This window comes from Garra rufa, chromosome 7 (genome assembly GCF_049309525.1).
Source record: "Garra rufa chromosome 7, GarRuf1.0, whole genome shotgun sequence".
In the NCBI taxonomy this organism is placed as follows: domain Eukaryota; kingdom Metazoa; phylum Chordata; class Actinopteri; order Cypriniformes; family Cyprinidae; genus Garra; species Garra rufa.
In genome coordinates this window covers 12,018,577-12,036,787 of record NC_133367.1, presented here as the reverse complement: position 1 = coordinate 12,036,787, position 18,211 = coordinate 12,018,577, and the positions used below count along the sequence as shown (strand labels likewise).

At 40.4% G+C, this 18,211-nt stretch overlaps 1 protein-coding gene across 1 annotated transcript; it reads left to right on the top strand.

Moving 5' to 3' along the window:
- Positions 1-1,038: 1,038 nt before the first annotated feature.
- Positions 1,039-18,155, top strand: cacna1sa (calcium channel, voltage-dependent, L type, alpha 1S subunit, a). Its single transcript, XM_073844225.1, has 43 exons — positions 1,039-1,351; positions 2,026-2,131; positions 4,294-4,433; positions 4,560-4,699; positions 4,776-4,928; positions 5,064-5,269; positions 6,051-6,154; positions 6,256-6,401; positions 6,494-6,572; positions 6,680-6,840; positions 6,945-7,170; positions 7,253-7,460; positions 7,539-7,659; positions 7,744-7,858; positions 7,937-8,036; positions 8,122-8,191; positions 8,279-8,411; positions 8,498-8,627; positions 8,709-8,768; positions 8,857-8,963; positions 9,082-9,169; positions 9,260-9,367; positions 9,460-9,512; positions 9,589-9,735; positions 9,806-10,007; positions 10,089-10,247; positions 10,345-10,455; positions 10,557-10,640; positions 10,754-10,801; positions 10,895-10,921; positions 11,007-11,132; positions 11,215-11,280; positions 11,741-11,832; positions 11,902-12,061; positions 12,274-12,401; positions 13,409-13,505; positions 13,590-13,692; positions 13,855-13,956; positions 14,042-14,175; positions 14,256-14,381; positions 14,482-14,672; positions 16,844-16,928; positions 17,008-18,155. The coding sequence occupies exons 1-43, from the start codon at positions 1,164-1,166 to the stop codon at positions 17,215-17,217; spliced, it is 5,340 nt and encodes a 1,779-aa protein (XP_073700326.1). The 5' UTR covers positions 1,039-1,163; the 3' UTR covers positions 17,218-18,155.
- The last annotated feature ends 56 nt before the right edge of the window (positions 18,156-18,211 follow it).

Genomic DNA, 18,211 nt, shown 5'->3' with positions numbered 1-18,211 from the left:
TAGTTTATATCTCAGAATTCTGACTTAAAAACTTTTTTTTTTTTTTTTTTAGAAAAAAGTCAGAATTGTGAAATAAGTCGCCATAATCTTTTATTTTTTATTCAGTGGTGAAAACTGGCTTCCATAATTCTCATATATGAGCATGGGTTTCAATGATGCAAAAGCACAATTTCAAATAATTCCAAAAGTTTTTAGTTCGTTCTTCAATAGTAATGAAAGTAATAAAATCTTCTGAAATGAGTTGAATGTGGCACAAGAGTGGCATTTTGGTGGTGCCCAAAGTGGCTAGCATGACGTAGTGTGTCTTTTAGACTGGGACAAGAGGGGACAGGGGTCAAGACGCCCAAAAAAACCTTGAAATCAACACGACACCCTGTTTCTGCTCTTGAATTCTCATGTGGTCATGTGAACTGTGATTTTTACACTTTTTTTATTCAAATAAATCTTAAATTATACTTGGAATGAGACTTTTTTTAATTAGACATACATACATTGTTGATTGTTGTCTTGTTTCTTCATTTTTTTTTTTAATGACTGCGTTCAACATGTTCATAAACACAGCCCCATACAACTTAAACTCAAGTGTAACCAATTGCAATTTTGTCTAAGCACTGAAACATATATTTTGCCATGACTTTCGCAGTGCAAATAGAAATTTCAGACATTTGTATAGTTGATAAGAGTCCCAAAAATGATTGGGACAATCAGATAAAGCTCATAAATCATGTGAAACCACATTGACTCATCTGTGATCTGATTGGTTTGGCAGCTCAGTGATGTCACAAAGCCTAAACAGAACAAGCCAATGAAAACATTCCAAAGTTATGACTGCATTAATGTCCTGCCTCTTTATCTATGTCTCTGTGAGCATGACCATGTCATGCTCTGTTGTCCCCTAACACACACACACACACACACACACACACACACACTAAACTGAGTGACATGCATTGTCTATATTTATTTTTTAAGTCAGACAGCTGCGGTACTAACCAAACAAGAGCAGAGCGGGGCAGTGAGAGAAATAGATTGAGGGACAGACAGATGGAAGAGCGGATAGTGGGGACACATTCATTTTTCAGCCACAGGAAGATCCTGAATTATTGAGCCGAGTACCTGATCTCCAGCATTCCTGCGCCTCCTGCTCTGGTTCTGGTTGAATCATGGAGGGTGGCGGCGAGGCACCCATGACCTCCTTCATCATGGATGAGGAGACGCTCAAGAGGAAGCAGAGGGAGAAACTCAAGAAGCTCCAGGCCACAGGTGGAAACCCACGGCCTGCACGATCCCTCCTCTTCCTCACGCTGAAAAACCCCTTCCGCAAGGCCTGCATCAACATCGTAGAATGGAAGTATCCTTTAACGAATCAGAAAATGTATTTTTAATTACAAGAATGTTTTTACCTGAAGTAAAGCAGTCAGCCAATCAGGTGGAATTAAATGCATATTATTAAAATATGTAAAAGTCATTTTGCACGAAAATGCATATGCTGCTCAAGAAACATTTCTGGTTATTATCAGTGTTAAAACATTTGTGATGCTTTACACTTTTGTGGAAACTGATCAAACAATGCAGGATTTTAAGCAGCTGTACAAAAAAACTTTAACCTACTGTAATTTACTAAAAAAGCATATTCATGTACTGACTTCACCATTTAAAGTCATTTATTATAAGAGCTGACAAATATTCAGTTATCAAAGTGTTCAGAAAAAGCAACTATGAGATGATAGGCACTTAATGAGCTCATTCACTCTTGAGTGTGTGTGTGGAGGTGTGTAAATGTCAGTGTTTTAGCACGGCGCTCTGATATTCTGAGAGAACAGCTGCTCTGTCCTCCAGCTCCCTAAATACAGACATGCTAAGCTCAGAGAATGCTAGCGCACACACAACAACACACTGAGACTGTGGTCATCAACACACACAGACATATTGTTCATTGCTGCAGTTTTACACTGAAAGTGAAATTTGATTTTGGTTGATTATTGCAGATGTTTTTTATTTTATTTTCCTGATTGTGTCTCTCAGACCGTTTGAAATCATCATCCTTGTCACCATCTTTGCAAACTGTGTAGCTCTGGCCGTTTTTATGCCCATGCCTGAGGAAGATACGAATAACACCAACAGCAATCTAGTGAGTCTTTCTTACACACAAATACAATAGACTTCATATTAAAACACCCCCCCCAATCTATAGACCACACATCATACACTCTATCAACATAAAACCCCTCATCAATAACTGTAGACTCTGCTTTAAGACACACCTCCAACCTATAGACCACACCCTCATACACTCCCTCAACATAAAACCCCTCATCAATAACTGTAGACTCTGCTTGAAGACACACCTCCAACCTATAGACCACACCCTCATACACTCCCTCAACATAAACCCCTCATCAATAACTGTAGACTCTGCTTTAAGACACACCTCCAACCTATAGACCACACCCTCATACACTCCCTCAACATAAAACCCCTCATCAATAACTGTAGACTCTGCTTTAAGACACACCTCCAACCTATAGACCACACCCTCATACACTCCCTCAACATAAAACCCCTCATCAATAACTGTAGACTCTGCTTTAAGACACACCTCCAACCTATAGACCACACCCTCATACACTCCATCAACATAAAACCCCTCATCAATAACTGTAGACTCTGCTTTAAGACACACCTCAAACCTATAGACCTTACTCTCATACACTCCCTCAACATAAAACCCCTCATCAATAACTGTAGACTCTGCTTTAAGACACACCTCCAACCTATAGACCACACCCTCATACACTCCCTCAACATAAAACCCCTCATCAATAACTGTAGACTCTGCTTTAAGACACACCTCCAACCTATAGACCACACCCTCATACACTCCATCAACATAAAACCCCTCATCAATAACTGTAGACTCTGCTTTAAGACACACCTCCAACCTATAGGCCACACCCTCATACACTCCCTCAACATAAAACCCTCATCAATAACTGTAGACTCTGCTTTAAGACACACCTCCAACCTATAGACCACACCCTCATACACTCCATCAACATAAAACCCCTCATCAATAACTGTAGACTCTGCTTTAAGACACACCTCCAACCTATAGGCCACACCCTCATACACTCCCTCAACATAAAACCCTCATCAATAACTGTAGACTCTGCTTTAAGACACACCTCCAACCTATAGACCACACCCTCATACACTCCATCAACATAAAACCCCTCATCAATAACTGTAGACTCTGCTTTAAGACACACCTCCAACCTATAGACCTTACTCTCATACACTCCCCTAACATAAAAAAAACCCTCTAATACCCACCTTAAGGCACAGCCCCAACCTATGGATCATGCACCCATTCACTCCTGCAACATATAAACCCCTCCCCAATACCTGTAAACTCCACATTAAGACACCCCCCAACATCCAGGCCATGCCCTCTTACAGTCCCTCAACATATAAACCCTTCCTCAATTTCCATATGTTTATAAAGTATTCTGTTCTTATAAAAGACATTGAACTATATCCTAAATGAACCAGTGACCAGTTACAAGCAGTGTTAAGTTAGTCTTTTGGCTGAATAACTGACACGTAATGCCTGAGATTCATCCCACTAAACCCTTGTAAGCGTGCATAACCTTGACCCAGGTGACTGAAAGAAGCAGGTGCTTCGACCACATGCCGATGGGACGCCTGCATGTGTGGACGCTTTAAAATTAGCCACAAACTCAAACTATATGCTCTCACACACTCGCAGCACTCTCTCATCATTGCGGTGTTATCTAAGGATGATGTGGTCTGTAATTCGATATGTCTGAGTGTTTGTCTTGCAATCAGGTCTACTTCAAAGCATTTGGATGGTAATAAAGTAGAGTGGCTGGTTTTGTTTTGTGTTACCTATCTATATATCATTTATCTCAATAGATCAACTGAGTACATTTATTTAAATGTTCGTAGAAGCAAATAGTGTTTGCTTCATGCTAACAGTAATGTTGGCTGTAAAATTCACAGTGTCTGCGCCAGGTCATTTTTAAAATGCCTCAATTGAAACCGGAGGAAAGTGTCAGGCTCTAGCATCTCTTCATCATGTTTCCACCAAATTCAACATGTGTCAGTTGCCAGAATGTAAAAAGGCATGTCAGGACAGATATTCAAAGTCAAACAAAAGTGTTCTGAAGAAGAAAAGCCACAATCGACACTAAACACCTTGAGATGGTTGGTTGTACTTTAGTGTGCTGACAGCTCCATTCATCCCACTGTTTTGTGTGTGTATGTTCACAGGAAAGTCTCGAGTACATTTTTCTCATCATTTTCACTATGGAATGTTTCCTGAAGATCGTGGCATATGGACTTCTCTTTCATGCTGATGCTTATTTGCGGAACTGCTGGAATATATTAGATTTTGTGATTGTGACAATGGGGTAAGACACACACACACACACACACACACACACACACACACACACACACACACACACACACACACCACTGCCTGAATATGGCTAGATGCACAAGTGTACAAACACTTATTGTGTGACATCTCTCAGACTGTTCACTATCGTGGTGGACTTCATCAATAACATCAGCGGTGTGGAGGCACCAGTGGAACAGAAAGGCGGGTTTGACATGAAAGCCCTCCGAGCATTCAGAGTCCTGAGGCCCCTGAGGCTCGTCTCTGGGGTCCCCAGTAAGTGACATCACCTTCCTCTGCTCACCTATCTCATTTCTTGAGTTGGCTGGATAAAGTGTAATGTCTCCCCCAGGCCTGCAGGTGGTGATGAGCTCCATTCTCAAATCCATGCTGCCCCTGTTCCACATCTCTCTGTTGGTCTTCTTCATGGTCACCATCTATGCCATCATAGGCCTGGAGCTTTTCAAATGCAAAATGCATAAAACATGTTACCACGTCGGAACAGGTGAAAAATTATGCAAGATTTGAGAAACTGTGGAGTTACACAGAACAAAAATCTGAAATTACCTAAAATGCTTCCTTTTGCCATCATCAGTAAATAAATATGTAGTTTCATGATTTGTGCTCTTCTCTGTTACAGATATCATTGCCACAGGGGATGATGAGCAGGCAGCTCCATGCGCTCAGGCTGGTAACGGCAGGCGCTGCACTCTAAACGGAACCGAGTGCCGTGGGGGTTGGCCCGGGCCGAATAACGGCATCACCCACTTTGACAATCTGGGGTTCTCCATGCTCACTGTATACCAGTGTATCACCACTCAGGGCTGGACAGATGTTCTGTACTGGGTCAGTGACACCTAGGGTGTGTTTACACTTGTAGTTTGGTTCATTTGGTTCGGACCAAAAATGGAAAATTATACATTTGGTCCTGGTTCGATTAGCGTTCACACTGGCACTTTGGACAGAACACCTAAAGATACCAAACCTAAAGGCATAGTGATACGTTCACAACCTAATTGGTTATGCACACTCATTGTGTGTATGTGATTTTTTTTCACCACCTGCAAACTTGCAAAGAGCTCATAAAAGGCACGTTACCTCCTTGTTGCTCCACGTTTGCCCTCTGCTCATTTTATTTTGGATACAGCGCTTGTTCCCTTCATTTAATCAGGTCGTTACTCACTGTTTTTGGGTTCGTCTAAAAGGTATTTGGTCCGTGTTGCATTCATATTTTATTTGAACTGTACCCGAGTTCTTTTGGAAGCGGACTAGGACCCATCTTTTTAGCGGTCTTGGTCCGCTTGTTTGGTGTGCACCAGGGTTCGGATAGCAGCGTTTACACTTACTCAGATGAATCACACTAACAGAGCAATTGCACCTGTTCTTTTTAATTGAACCAAACGTGACAAGTGTGAATACACCCTTAGTCAAACGGTAAGACAAAGAGTAGTGGTTCCCAACCCTGGTCCTGCAGTTTCTCCAACTTGATTTAACTTATCAGCTTGTCAGTAGAGACTCCAGGACCTAATATGGGTGTTTCGGACAAAAAAGACATCATATATATTGGGAACCACTGAGATAGAGGACTATCACAGTGACCCAAAGGCTAACGCTTCACCTCCTATAGGTAAATGATGCAATCGGAATGGAGTGGCCCTGGCTGTATTTTGTGACTCTGATTCTCTTGGGCTCGTTCTTCATCTTGAATCTGGTTCTGGGGGTTCTGTGTGGGTAAGTCCAAACGTTTGTGAACTTTAAATCAGTATAACTTTATTGATATTGTCCAAATTTTGGAATAATGGAAAAATGTAGTAAGTTTCCTATGCTGTTAGTGAGTTCACTAAGGAGAGAGAGAAGAGTTCTCGAAGTGGAGAGTATCAGAAACTGAGAGAGCGTCAGCAGTTGGATGAGGATCTGAAGGGATATATGGAGTGGATCACACAGGCAGAGGTCATGGACAATGACCAGGAGGGGCAAGGTGCTCAAACACACTCACAAACACACTTTAACAGGCTACAGCCTCTGTCTGGTTAGACATGGCATAGTCATGTCTGGGATTGGTCTCCACAGGTCTGCTTCCACTACAGGATGGATCAGACACAGAAACCCTCTATGAGCTGGAAGCACTGAACAAAATCATGTATTATGTGTAAGTTGAGTTGAGTAATCAATAGCTAGGAATGACTGACTTCATATCCAAAATGATTTTCTTTCACACACAAATGCTTTGAATTTCTCTGGATGTGCATTTTATAGTCGACATGCTCGTCGCTGGAACCGTTTTTTTAGAAGGAAGTGTCGGGCAAGGGTGAAGTCCAAGTTGTTCCGCTGGTTGGTGATTCTGCTGGTGTTCTTCAACACTCTGGCGATTGCAACCGAGCACCATGGTCAGACCGAGTCTCTCACCAACTTCCAAGGTTCTGTTCTGCACCCGCTAACATCATTCCTCATTCATATCTCAAAACAAGACTACATTTTATATTTGCAAACCACTGCTATGTACTTTCTGCATTATTTGCAGACAATACCAACAAGGTGTTGTTGTCTCTTTTTGCGGTGGAGATGTTTATGAAGATGTACGCGATGGGACTGCCGTCATACTTCATGTCTCTCTTTAACCGTTTTGACTGCTTTGTGGTGTCTGTGGGAATCCTTGAGCTCATTCTCGTACGCATGAATGTTATGTCCGTCATGGGGATCTCCGTACTGCGTTGCATTCGCCTGCTACGTCTCTTTAAAGTAACCCGGTATGTAATTCTTGACATCAACGTGAAGAACTAAGCATGCATGTCTGCATCAGAATTTACTGGAATTGTGCATGATTTTCAGGTACTGGACATCACTCAACAATCTTGTGGCATCACTCTTGAACTCTGTGCGTTCCATTGCCTCCCTGCTGCTGCTCCTCTTCCTCTTCATCGTCATCTTCGCTCTGCTGGGTATGCAGGTTTTCGGAGGGAAATTTAATTTTCCAGATGAGAATGTGAGGCGAAGCAACTTTGACAATTTTCCTCAGGCTCTGATCACGGTTTTCCAGGTGAGTTTTTCATTTATATGATGAGTAAGATGTTTAGATTTACAGTGCCTCTCCAGTGTTTTGTTCTCTTTGTTTTAGATCCTGACAGGTGAAGGATGGAACTATGTCATGTATGATGGCATCCTGGCTCATGGAGGTCCTGCCATGCCTGGAATCCTGGTCAGCATTTACTTCGTCATCCTGTTCATCTGTGGAAACTGTATCCTCTATGCAGTACAAATAAGTTGTAGAAATGACCTGTGGTATGGATGAGGACTATGATTTTCCTGAGCAATAGCTGCAGACATCCTCTTGAACGTCTTCCTGGCAATTGCAGTGGATAACCTAGCTGAGGCGGAGAGTCTGACCTCCGCCCAGAAAGAGAAGGCAGAGGAGAAGCAGCGGAAAAGACTTCTTAGGTGAGTGCCGAAAGTCAAATAGCATGGAAAAGTTACTTTTTACAGACATTTCTGATGCTTAGTTTGTTCCTGGTATAGAGAGAACCTACCTGATAAGGCAGAGGAAGAAAAGGCCATGCTAGCAAAGAAACTAGCTGAGCAGAGAGCCAAGATTGACGGAATTCCCACCACAGCCAAGGTCAAAACCACCTGTAACTGACAGAATGACATTATTAAATGAAATGGCTAATCTGACTCATGAGTTTCTTTATATTAATGTGCAGCTCAAAGTGGACGAATTTGAATCAAATGTGAATGAGATTAAAGATCCATTTCCTCCAGCTGATTTTCCAGGTAAAACAAAGGATAATTTAGCTTGGTTTGCTGGTTCTTATGGCTCACCGTTGGTACAGTCTGATGTTTGGATTGACCTGTTGCCAGGTGATGATGAGGAGGAGGAGCCAGAGATTCCACTCAGCCCTCGGCCTCGTCCAATGGCAGACCTGCAGCTGAAGGAGACAGTGGTGCCCATGCCAGAGGCCAGTTCCTTCTTCATCTTCGGCCCACAGAACAAGTAAAATTTCTCCTGCATTTTTGTAAACTTTATAAACATTGGGAGTTTCACTTTTTATAGGGTTCCTTTTGATTTTTACTGCTCAGGTTCCGCAAACTCTGCCATCGCATCATCAATGCTACATGGTTCACCAACATCATCCTCCTCTTCATCCTGCTTAGCAGTATCTCTTTGGCTGCAGAGGACCCCATTGATCCAATGTCTTTCAGGAACCAGGTACACAATCTTTAGACTTGTCTCAATCTACTTGTTCCTACCATTGCCTTTAACACAGCTACCTTTCTTACTGTGCTCCAGGTCCTGGCCTACGCTGATTATGTCTTCACTTCGGTTTTCACTGCAGAGATTGTGCTAAAGGTGAGTTGAAAGTTGGTGTGTGTTCAAAGAAGCTGTTTTGTTATGTTTCGATTCTGTGAATGGCTCAGTGCCTCCTTGTCCACTGCAGATGACCACGTATGGTGCCTTCTTACACAAAGGCTCTTTCTGCCGTAATTCCTTCAACATCCTGGACCTGATTGTTGTTGGTGTCTCCCTGCTGTCCATGGGAATGGAGTGAGATTTCAAAGCATTTTTTGCATCTCAAAAGCATCTCTGTTTGGTATTTTTCCACAAATAGGGTGTATTGGAAAAATGACAAACATTCTTTTACAGTCCTCACATCTCTCCGCAGATCAAGTGCAATCTCGGTGGTAAAAATCCTCAGGGTCTTGAGAGTGTTGAGACCTTTAAGAGCCATAAATCGAGCTAAAGGTCTCAAAGTGAGTAGTCTCAGAGATTCTAGTTTTGAGATTATTACATGACAAATGTCTCCCTGCTCCTCAGCCTCTCTTGTCTTTGCTGTCTTTTAGCATGTGGTCCAGTGTGTGTTCGTGGCCATCAAGACCATTGGCAACATTGTTTTAGTCACGATGCTCTTGGATTTCATGTTCGCCTGCATTGGTGTTCAGCTTTTTAAGGTCAGAGAGTTCACATACACATCAGTTCTTAAACATTTATGTATGTCAGTTAATACAGAGAATTTAATGTGCTTTTTCTGTTAATCCCGAAGGGGAAATTTTTTTTCTGCACAGACCCACTCAAAATGACGGCAGAACAATGCAGGTATGGTTGAACTTTAATTCTTTATCCTTCACCCTGACATTTTCCACATCATTATATCTCTCTGCGATGCTCTCAGGGGAACGTTTATACAACACCAGGAACATGCTCTTCATGACATGGTGCTGCGTCAACGTATGTGGATGAACAACGACTTAAACTTTGACAATATTCTGAATGGCATGCTGGCTCTCTTCACCGTGTCAACATTCGAGGGCTGGCCAGAGTAGGTATTTAATGAACAACTTCCTTTCATATTTCCCTTCGCATTTTCCTAATTGTACCTGTATGCGCAGCTTGTTGTATAAAGCCATCGACTCGAATTTGGAAGATGTTGGCCCAATTTACAACAACCACTTTGAGATTTCCATCTTCTTCGTCGTTTACCTAATCATCATCGCCTTCTTCATGATGAACATCTTTGTGGGCTTCGTAATTGTCACCTTCCAAGAACAGGGAGAGCAGGAGTACAAAAACTGTGAGCTGGACAAAAACCAGGTACCACGCGTCACACACCTGATTGCATGATGATGTAACATGATTCCAGATTATAATACACCTTTGCATGCATGTTGGCAGCGTCAGTGTGTCCAGTACGCTCTGAAAGCCCGACCTCTGAGATGCTATATCCCTAAGAACCCACGTCAGTACCAGGTGTGGTATATCGTCACTTCCTGTTACTTTGAGTACCTGATGTTTCTCCTCATCATGCTCAATACAATGTGTCTGGGGATGAAGGTGAGAACCCAACCACAGAGTTACAATCCAAGAAACATTGGAAATGAATTATTGAAAATTAGTTTGAATCTCACAGTGTCATTTCTTTATCCTTCAGCACTGTAATCAGTCAGATCACATCACTCATCTTTCAGACATGCTAAACGTCATCTTCACCGTACTGTTTACAGTGGAAATGCTCCTTAAACTTGGCGCCTTCAAAGCAAAGGTGAGCCCCACATTTAGACTACTGCCGAAAAAAGACTAATTCGTACTTCTTAAATGATTAAGTGCAGTATATTGCTTTTAAGACGTCTTTCTCTCTGGTAGGGTTATTTCGGGGATCCCTGGAACGTCTTTGACTTCATAATCGTGGTTGGCAGTATTGTTGATGTTATACTAAGTGAAATTGATGTAAGTCCCTCAATGTGTTGACTCGGTGTTCCAACGCTTGACTTTACCTGTTGTATTCTTCTCAATGAGTGCTGAATTTGGCTTATGTTGTCTGCTAATTTCTCTCTCTCCAGGCCGCTCTTGCTGCTCAGGGTGGACTGTATTGTCTCACTGGCTGTTCTGTAAATATCCACAAACATTTATGTTATTTTACATCTACACATCATTGCATGATTCAAAGTTGAATTAATATCATACATTTTCACTATTTTCAGGAAGTGAACCCAATGCAAGCCATAGCAGTAAGTAAATATTTGATGTGTTCTTACCTAAAGCATCTGTACTGCTGCCATCTGCAGATTCTTGAGGTTTTTATTTTTTTCTCAGGACTCTGAGAATATGAGCGTGTCAATCACACTTTTCCGGCTTTTCCGAGTCATGCGTCTGGTCAAACTGCTCAATCGTTTTGAGGGCATTCGCAACCTGCTGTGGACCTTCATCAAATCTTTCCAGGTCCGATGCGCCACTGAGTCACGATGATTTTCTAACAAAGATGTGTTTATCGGTACTGATGGTGCTGGTGTATATTTTTCAGGCTTTGCCTTATGTGGCTCTCCTCATTGTTATGCTGTTCTTCATCTACGCTGTCATCGGCATGCAGGTAAAACACATGATGAGTGTGATGTATTCAGCGTTACGCTTAATCAGAAGTGTCTAACCCTGCTCCCTGAAGGTCAACATCCTGCAGAGTTTAGCTCCAACACAGTTGACTGGAAGCTTCTAGTGCAGGGGTCTCCAAACTTGGTCCTGGAGGGCCGGTGTCCAGCAGAGTTTAGCTCCCACCATAATTTAACACATCTCGACCAGCTAACTCAGTTCTTACTAGGTGTACTAGAAACTTTCAGGCAGTTGTGTTGGGCCAAGTTGGAGCTAAACTCTGCAGGACACCGGCCCTCCAGGGCCAAGTTTGGAGACCCCTGTTCTAGTAAGTCTGAAGAACTTATTTAGCTGGTTGAGGTGTGTTCAATACGGATTGGAGCTAAACTCCACAGGATAGTGGTCCTCCAGGAACAGGTTTGGACACCACTGGACAAAATGATAATCTAACTGTCCTCTGTCAGGTGTTTGGCAAAATCGCACTAATAGACGGTACCGTGATCAACCGTAACAACAACTTCCAGACGTTTCCTCAAGCTGTTCTAGTTCTGTTCAGGTAGGAAGTCTGAATGTTTTGATGTATGAGTTTTTGAGCATGTTTGTAAAGACACATCCTTGTTCTCAGGAGTGCCACGGGCGAGGGGTGGCAGGAGATCATGCTGGGCTGTTTGTACGGTCAACGTTGTGACCCCAAGTCAGATTACCTACCTGGAGAGGAGTTCACCTGTGGTTCTGGTTTCGCTATTCTCTACTTCATGAGTTTTTACATGCTCTGTGCTTTTCTTGTGAGTATTCGCTCTCTCACAAACACGCAGATGCATAGACACACACACAAACTTGTATGTTCAAGTCCTTCGTATTTACGATTCTAGGTACATTCAAATCCATTTGGCTGGAGCATAAAACTTGAGATTATTTTAACTGTTCACCACTAGGATATTTTGTGCGTGCAACTTAGTTTTATTGTAAATGAAAATATATATTTGCTCTTTTACAGATCATTAATTTGTTTGTTGCCGTGATCATGGACAACTTTGATTATCTGACCCGTGATTGGTCGATACTCGGGCCACATCATTTAGACGAGTTTAAGAAGATCTGGGCTGAATACGACCCTGAGGCAACGTAAGCTAAATAACACCACTGCAAATCAACATGCAGTGGCATATGAAACACATTGTATTGTAATTAAACAGAATATTAAATTTGGACTTGATTGAATAGTAAAAAGTGCTGCTTTATAATGGGGCGTTCACACCAGACGCGACTTGCGCGAATAAATCGCGCTATTCGCGCATAGTTGGACGCTTGAACATTTTAGTTTACTCGCTTCATTCATGCGTAAAAACTCGCGTTTTGAAGTGAAATTTACTTCACAACAGACGCGAATTCGCGCCATGGGAGGGGCGTCTGCCACTAGTCAGCGGGAAAGTAGTTGTAAAGTAGGTGAATGAGCTCAATTTGCCAGCTTTAGCATGCTTGTAGTCTCAATATGTATATATATATATATATATGTAGGTCATATTGAGTAAAGAGCGTTTTTTAAAAACTTACCAGATTGTCCGACCTCTTCACTCACTTTCTTCCAAACAAGATCCTTTTTTTCCGTTTCTATAAAAGTACAAAGATGTATGGAACAGCTCCGAGTAACCACAGACAGCAACGGTGATTTTGTCCTCCATTGTTGTTTCAGATTTCTGCCTCCGTCCCTACTAGAGCAAGCTCCTGATTGGTTAACGCGGCGCAAATTTTCGCCAAAGTTCAGATTTTTGAACTTACGCGTTTCGCGCGAATGTTGCGGCAAACGGTTGAAACGCTCAACTCGCGCCGCCTCATTCGCGCGTTTCGCGCCGCAGGACGGCTATTCGCGTCTTTCCATTGACTTAACATGTAAATCACTCGCGCTTGCCGCTTCATTCGCGTCCGGTGTGAATGCACCATAAGACGTGGTGTCATACAAAAAGGTAGCACAAGTCATTGCATTTAACTTTTTCTTTGCAATTATGTGCAGAGATGCATCATCACTGTAAGGCCATAAAGATGTACATTTATAATGTAAAAATGGTCCAGTTTGATATGATTTTAAATTAGATGCATCTGATTATCTGTGTTATTCTGGTGTTGTTCTGTAGGGGGCGCATTAAACACCTGGATGTTGTGACGCTGCTGAGGAGAATCCAGCCACCACTTGGGTTTGGAAAGTTCTGTCCCCATCTCGTTGCCTGCAAGGTGAGAGACATTTATGATAACAAGACACACAAAAAACATAAGAGTATGATCATTCATTCTCTATGTTACTGTGTTTGTTTCCAGAGGCTGATTTCCATGAACATGCCTCTGAACAGCGATGGAACCGTAACATTTAATGCCACGCTCTTTGCTTTGGTCAGAACGGCTCTGAAAATTAAAACCGAAGGTCTGAAGCGTTATTTACTTTTTAATATGCTGTAAATAGTGATTCTACAAGAAAATATTTATTATTACTGAAATTTACAAGCAAGTAGCTTTTAAATGCATTTATGGAACGATGTTCATACTCACACATGAAGCCTGAATTCTCTGAATTTTCATCCATCAGGTAATTTTGAGCAGGCCAATGAAGAGCTGCGTGCAATTATTAAGAAGATCTGGAAACGCACCAGTATGAAACTGCTTGACCAGGTCATTCCACCAATCGGAGGTAATGCTGTAAAACAAACAAAACCGATGATACTGTTTAATAAACTTCAATAATATTAGCATTAGTAATGTTTCTTAAATCACAGACGATGAGGTAACGGTGGGAAAGTTTTATGCCACGTTCCTGATCCAAGACCACTTCAGGAAGTTCATTAAGCGACAGGAGGAATATTACGGATACCGGCCAAACAAGAAAAACAAAAACACTACAGAGATACAGGTCACACATCTCACATCTCCGCATGCGTTTCACACTACGATCAGACAGTCTCAATCTCCTTCTATCTCTTTATCTCTCAGGCGGGTCTGAGGAGCATCGAGGAGGAAGCTGTGCCTGAGCTTCAGCGGGCCATTTCTGGAGACCTTCTAAATGATGAGGAGATGGACCGAGCCATGGATGAGGCCGGAGAGGAGGGAATCTACAGGGTAGGTTGAGAATAAAACACATCAGAGATGATACAATTACATAGAGAGAGATTAATACGTCAGCAGCTGTATCTCACCTCCTTCTTCTTTTGTTCAAAAGCGTGCTGGCGGCCTGTTTGGAAACCATGTGGATCCGTTCACGATGGAAAGAGGAACCCCGATGCCCACCCAGGTGACCAGCCAGCGCCCCCTACAGATCGCAGACAGCAGGACAGAGGAGATGGAGGCCTCGGCCGCATACGTTCATTATCACGCCAACACCAATACCAACAATAACACCACCAGACAGAGGTGAAGGCGAAGACAAAACACTATTACATTTGATTATGATGAAGTTGAGGACAAAGTTGCCTTAAGGCTTATTTTAGGATTTCAGGCTTTTTTTTTTAAATTAGAAATAATGTCAAATTAATGCAAATCGTTAAATATTACAATCAATCAATAATTAAATAATACCAGTAAAAAATCTAAGATTATGAGATTGAAGTCGAAATATTTCAAGAATAAAGTTGTAATTGTGAGAACAATGTCTAAATATTACAAGAATAAAGTCGAAATACTGTGAGAATACAGTCGAAATACTACAACAATAAAGTCTTAATATTTCGAGAAAAAAGTTGAAATACTATGAGAATAAAGTTGAAATACTATGAGAATAAAGTTTAAATAATTTAAGAATAAAGTCGAAATGTTTCGAGAATAAAGTCGAAATGTTTCGAGAATAAAGTCGAAATGTTTCGAGAATAAAGTCGAAATGTTTCGAGAATAAAGTCGAAATGTTTCGAGAATAAAGTCGAAATGTTTCGTGAATAAAGTCGAAATGTTTCGAGAATAAAGTCGAAATGTTTCGAGAATAAAGTCGAAATGTTTCGAGAATAAAGTCGAAATGTTTCGTGAATAAAGTTGAAATGTTTCGTGAATAAAGTCGAAATGTTTCGAGAATAAAGTCGAAATGTTTCGAGAATAAAGTCGAAATGTTTCGTGAATAAAGTCGAAATGTTTCGAGAATAAAGTCGAAATGTTTCGAGAATAAAGTCGAAATGTTTCGAGAATAAAGTCGAAATGTTTCGAGAATAAAGTAGAAATGTTTCGAGAATAAAGTCGAAATGTTTCGAGAATAAAGTAAAAATGTTTCGAGAATAAAGTCGAAATGTTTCGAGAATAAAGTCGAAATGTTTCGAGAATAAAGTCGAAATGTTTCGAGAATAAAGTCGAAATGTTTCGAGAATAAAGTCGAAATGTTTCGAGAATAAAGTCGAAATGTTTCGAGAATAAAGTCGAAATGTTTCGAGAATAAAGTCGAAATGTTTCGAGAATAAAGTCGAAATGTTTCAAAAACAAAGTCGAAATGTTTCGAGAATAAAGTCGAAATGTTTCGAGAACAAAGTCGAAATGTTTCGAGAATAAAGTCGAAATGTTTCGAGAATAAAGTCGAAATGTTTCGAGAATAAAGTCGAAATGTTTCGAGAATAAAGTCAAAATGTTAAGAGAATTTAAATTGTAGAAATTAAAGTTACAATATTTTGAGAGTATAGCCTATATTGCGCATACAAAGGCCCAGATTTGAGAGCACCAGAAGTTGCCAATATTTCGACTTTATTCTCGTAGTATTTGGACTTTATTTTCATAGTATTTCGACTTTCTTCTTTAAATATTTAGACTTTATTTTTGTAATATTTCAACTTTATTCTTGTAGTATTTCAACTTTATTCTTGTAGTATTTCGGCTTTATTCTCGTAGTATTTCAACTTTATTCTGGTAGTATTTCGACTTCATTTTTGTAGTATTTAGACTTTATTCTCAAAATATTTAGACTTTATTCTCATAGTATTTCAACTTTATTCTCAAAATATTTAGACTTTATTCTTGTAGTATTTCAACTTTATTCTGGTAGTATTTTTACTTTATTCTTGTAATATTTCAACTTTATTCTGGTAGTATTTCGACTTTACTTTTGTAGTATTTCAACTTTATTCTCGTAATATTTCAACTTTATTCTCGTAGTATTTCGACTTTATACTCAAAATATTTCAACTTTATTCTCAAAATATTTCGACTTTATTCTGGTAGTATTTCAACTTTATTCTCAAAAAAATTCGACTTTATTCTGGTAGTATTTCAACTTTATTCTCAAAATATTTCTACTTTATTCACTTAGCATTCCGACTTTATTCTCGTAGTATTTCAACTTTATTCTCATGGCATTCCGACTCACTGCGATTTAAATCTCATAATCTACGATTTTTACATTTTTTAACATGGCACTAAATGCCGTCATAAACAAGACTGCTGTCAGCAGCTTTAAAATCATCTTGAAATGGCATTTGTAACATTTTATGCCCTTATACAGTTTCCAACTGGATATTAAATATTAAAAATGTAGGGTGGTACTTGATGATGTCCAGAAGAAACAGACTGGATTGGTGAAAAATGATCATAACGTGTATTCTCTCAACCTCCAGGAGACGTGAACTCCATTTCCCATCATGCATCAGTGCATCCAGACAGTATGGTCCAGTGAGCGCAGCTGATTTCCTGATCCAGGAGGTGAGATCAAACCTTCAAAGATGTCAGGGATATAGAAAACACATGGATTTTCATATATTCCTCTGGTTTTGCTCCTCAGGCTTTGGCCACTGGAGATTTAGAGAGTCTGGCCAGCGACTGGCGTTTTGTGTCCGTGACGAAGGCTGAGATGGCCGAGGCCCTTCACATGGATCTCACCGTGCTGGAGAGGAAATCAGCAGCCGTTCTTAATAAACGTAAAGGACAGTGTGTTCTCAGGAAGAGGAAGACGCCAACGTCTCGGCCAGACACTGGACACTGCCAGGTGTAACGATCATCAGAGGAGTCTGGTAGGGCGGAATTAAGGCTAAGCCAGAGAGCAGACTTTAATGGGTCACCATCAGGACTCTGATATAACTGTGAGGACTGTTTTATGAGCCAGAACTACAGAGGTGTTCAAACATATGCATAATAAATTAATAAATACATACATGCAAACATACATAAAGGACTGATAATAGGTTGATGGGTTGAAGATGTGATCCTAGACCACAAAACTTGTCCTAAGTAGCACAGGTATATTTGTAGCAATAGCCAAAGATACATTGCATGGGTCAAAATTATTGATTTTTCTTTTATGCCAAAAATCATTAGGATATTAAGTAAAGATCATGTTCCATGGAGATATTTTGTACATCTTGTACCGTAAATATATCAAAACTTAATTTCTGATTAGTAATATGCATGGCTAAGAACTTCATTTTGGAAAGGCGATTTTCTTAATATTTAGATTTTATTTTTTTTACTGTTAATATATTAAACAGATTTTTTGATTAGTGATGTGCATTGCACAACTTCAAATGTGATTTGCTCAATATTTAGATTTTTGTTGCCTCGTCAGATTTCAGATTTTCATATAGTTGTATCTCGGACAAATATTGTCCTTTCCTAACAAACCATACATCAATGGAAAGCTTATTCATCTTTCAGAAAATGTATAAATCTCAATAAAAAATGCCTCTTATGACTGGTTTTGTGGTCCAGGGTCACATCAAAGTGAATAAATTAAAATACACTTATGTTACAACATACTTTCCAACTAAATCCGTCTGAAAAGTGACTTTACTAGGTTATTTTACTTTTTTGTGAGTTTGTGAATATAACAGTTTTTCTCATTATGACATACTGAAATTAACATTTAACACAAAATGGCCAACCTACCTGTTTTTCATCGTGTATTTATTTATGATTAAAGATGAAGTCATTTTACCTGCTTGTGTTGTTTTAATATGGTTTTCAAGACAAACTTATGTGGCAACCTACTA

Bases quoted from the DNA above. Each gene is read 5' to 3' on its own strand.
- cacna1sa (XM_073844225.1), top strand. From the start codon at position 1,164: ATGGAGGGTGGCGGCGAGGCACCCATGACCTCCTTCATCATGGATGAG. The intron at 4,434-4,559 runs GTAAGACACACA...GACATCTCTCAG, and splicing joins TTTGTGATTGTGACAATGGG to ACTGTTCACTATCGTGGTGG. The intron at 12,062-12,273 runs GTGAGTATTCGC...GCTCTTTTACAG, and splicing joins ACATGCTCTGTGCTTTTCTT to ATCATTAATTTGTTTGTTGC.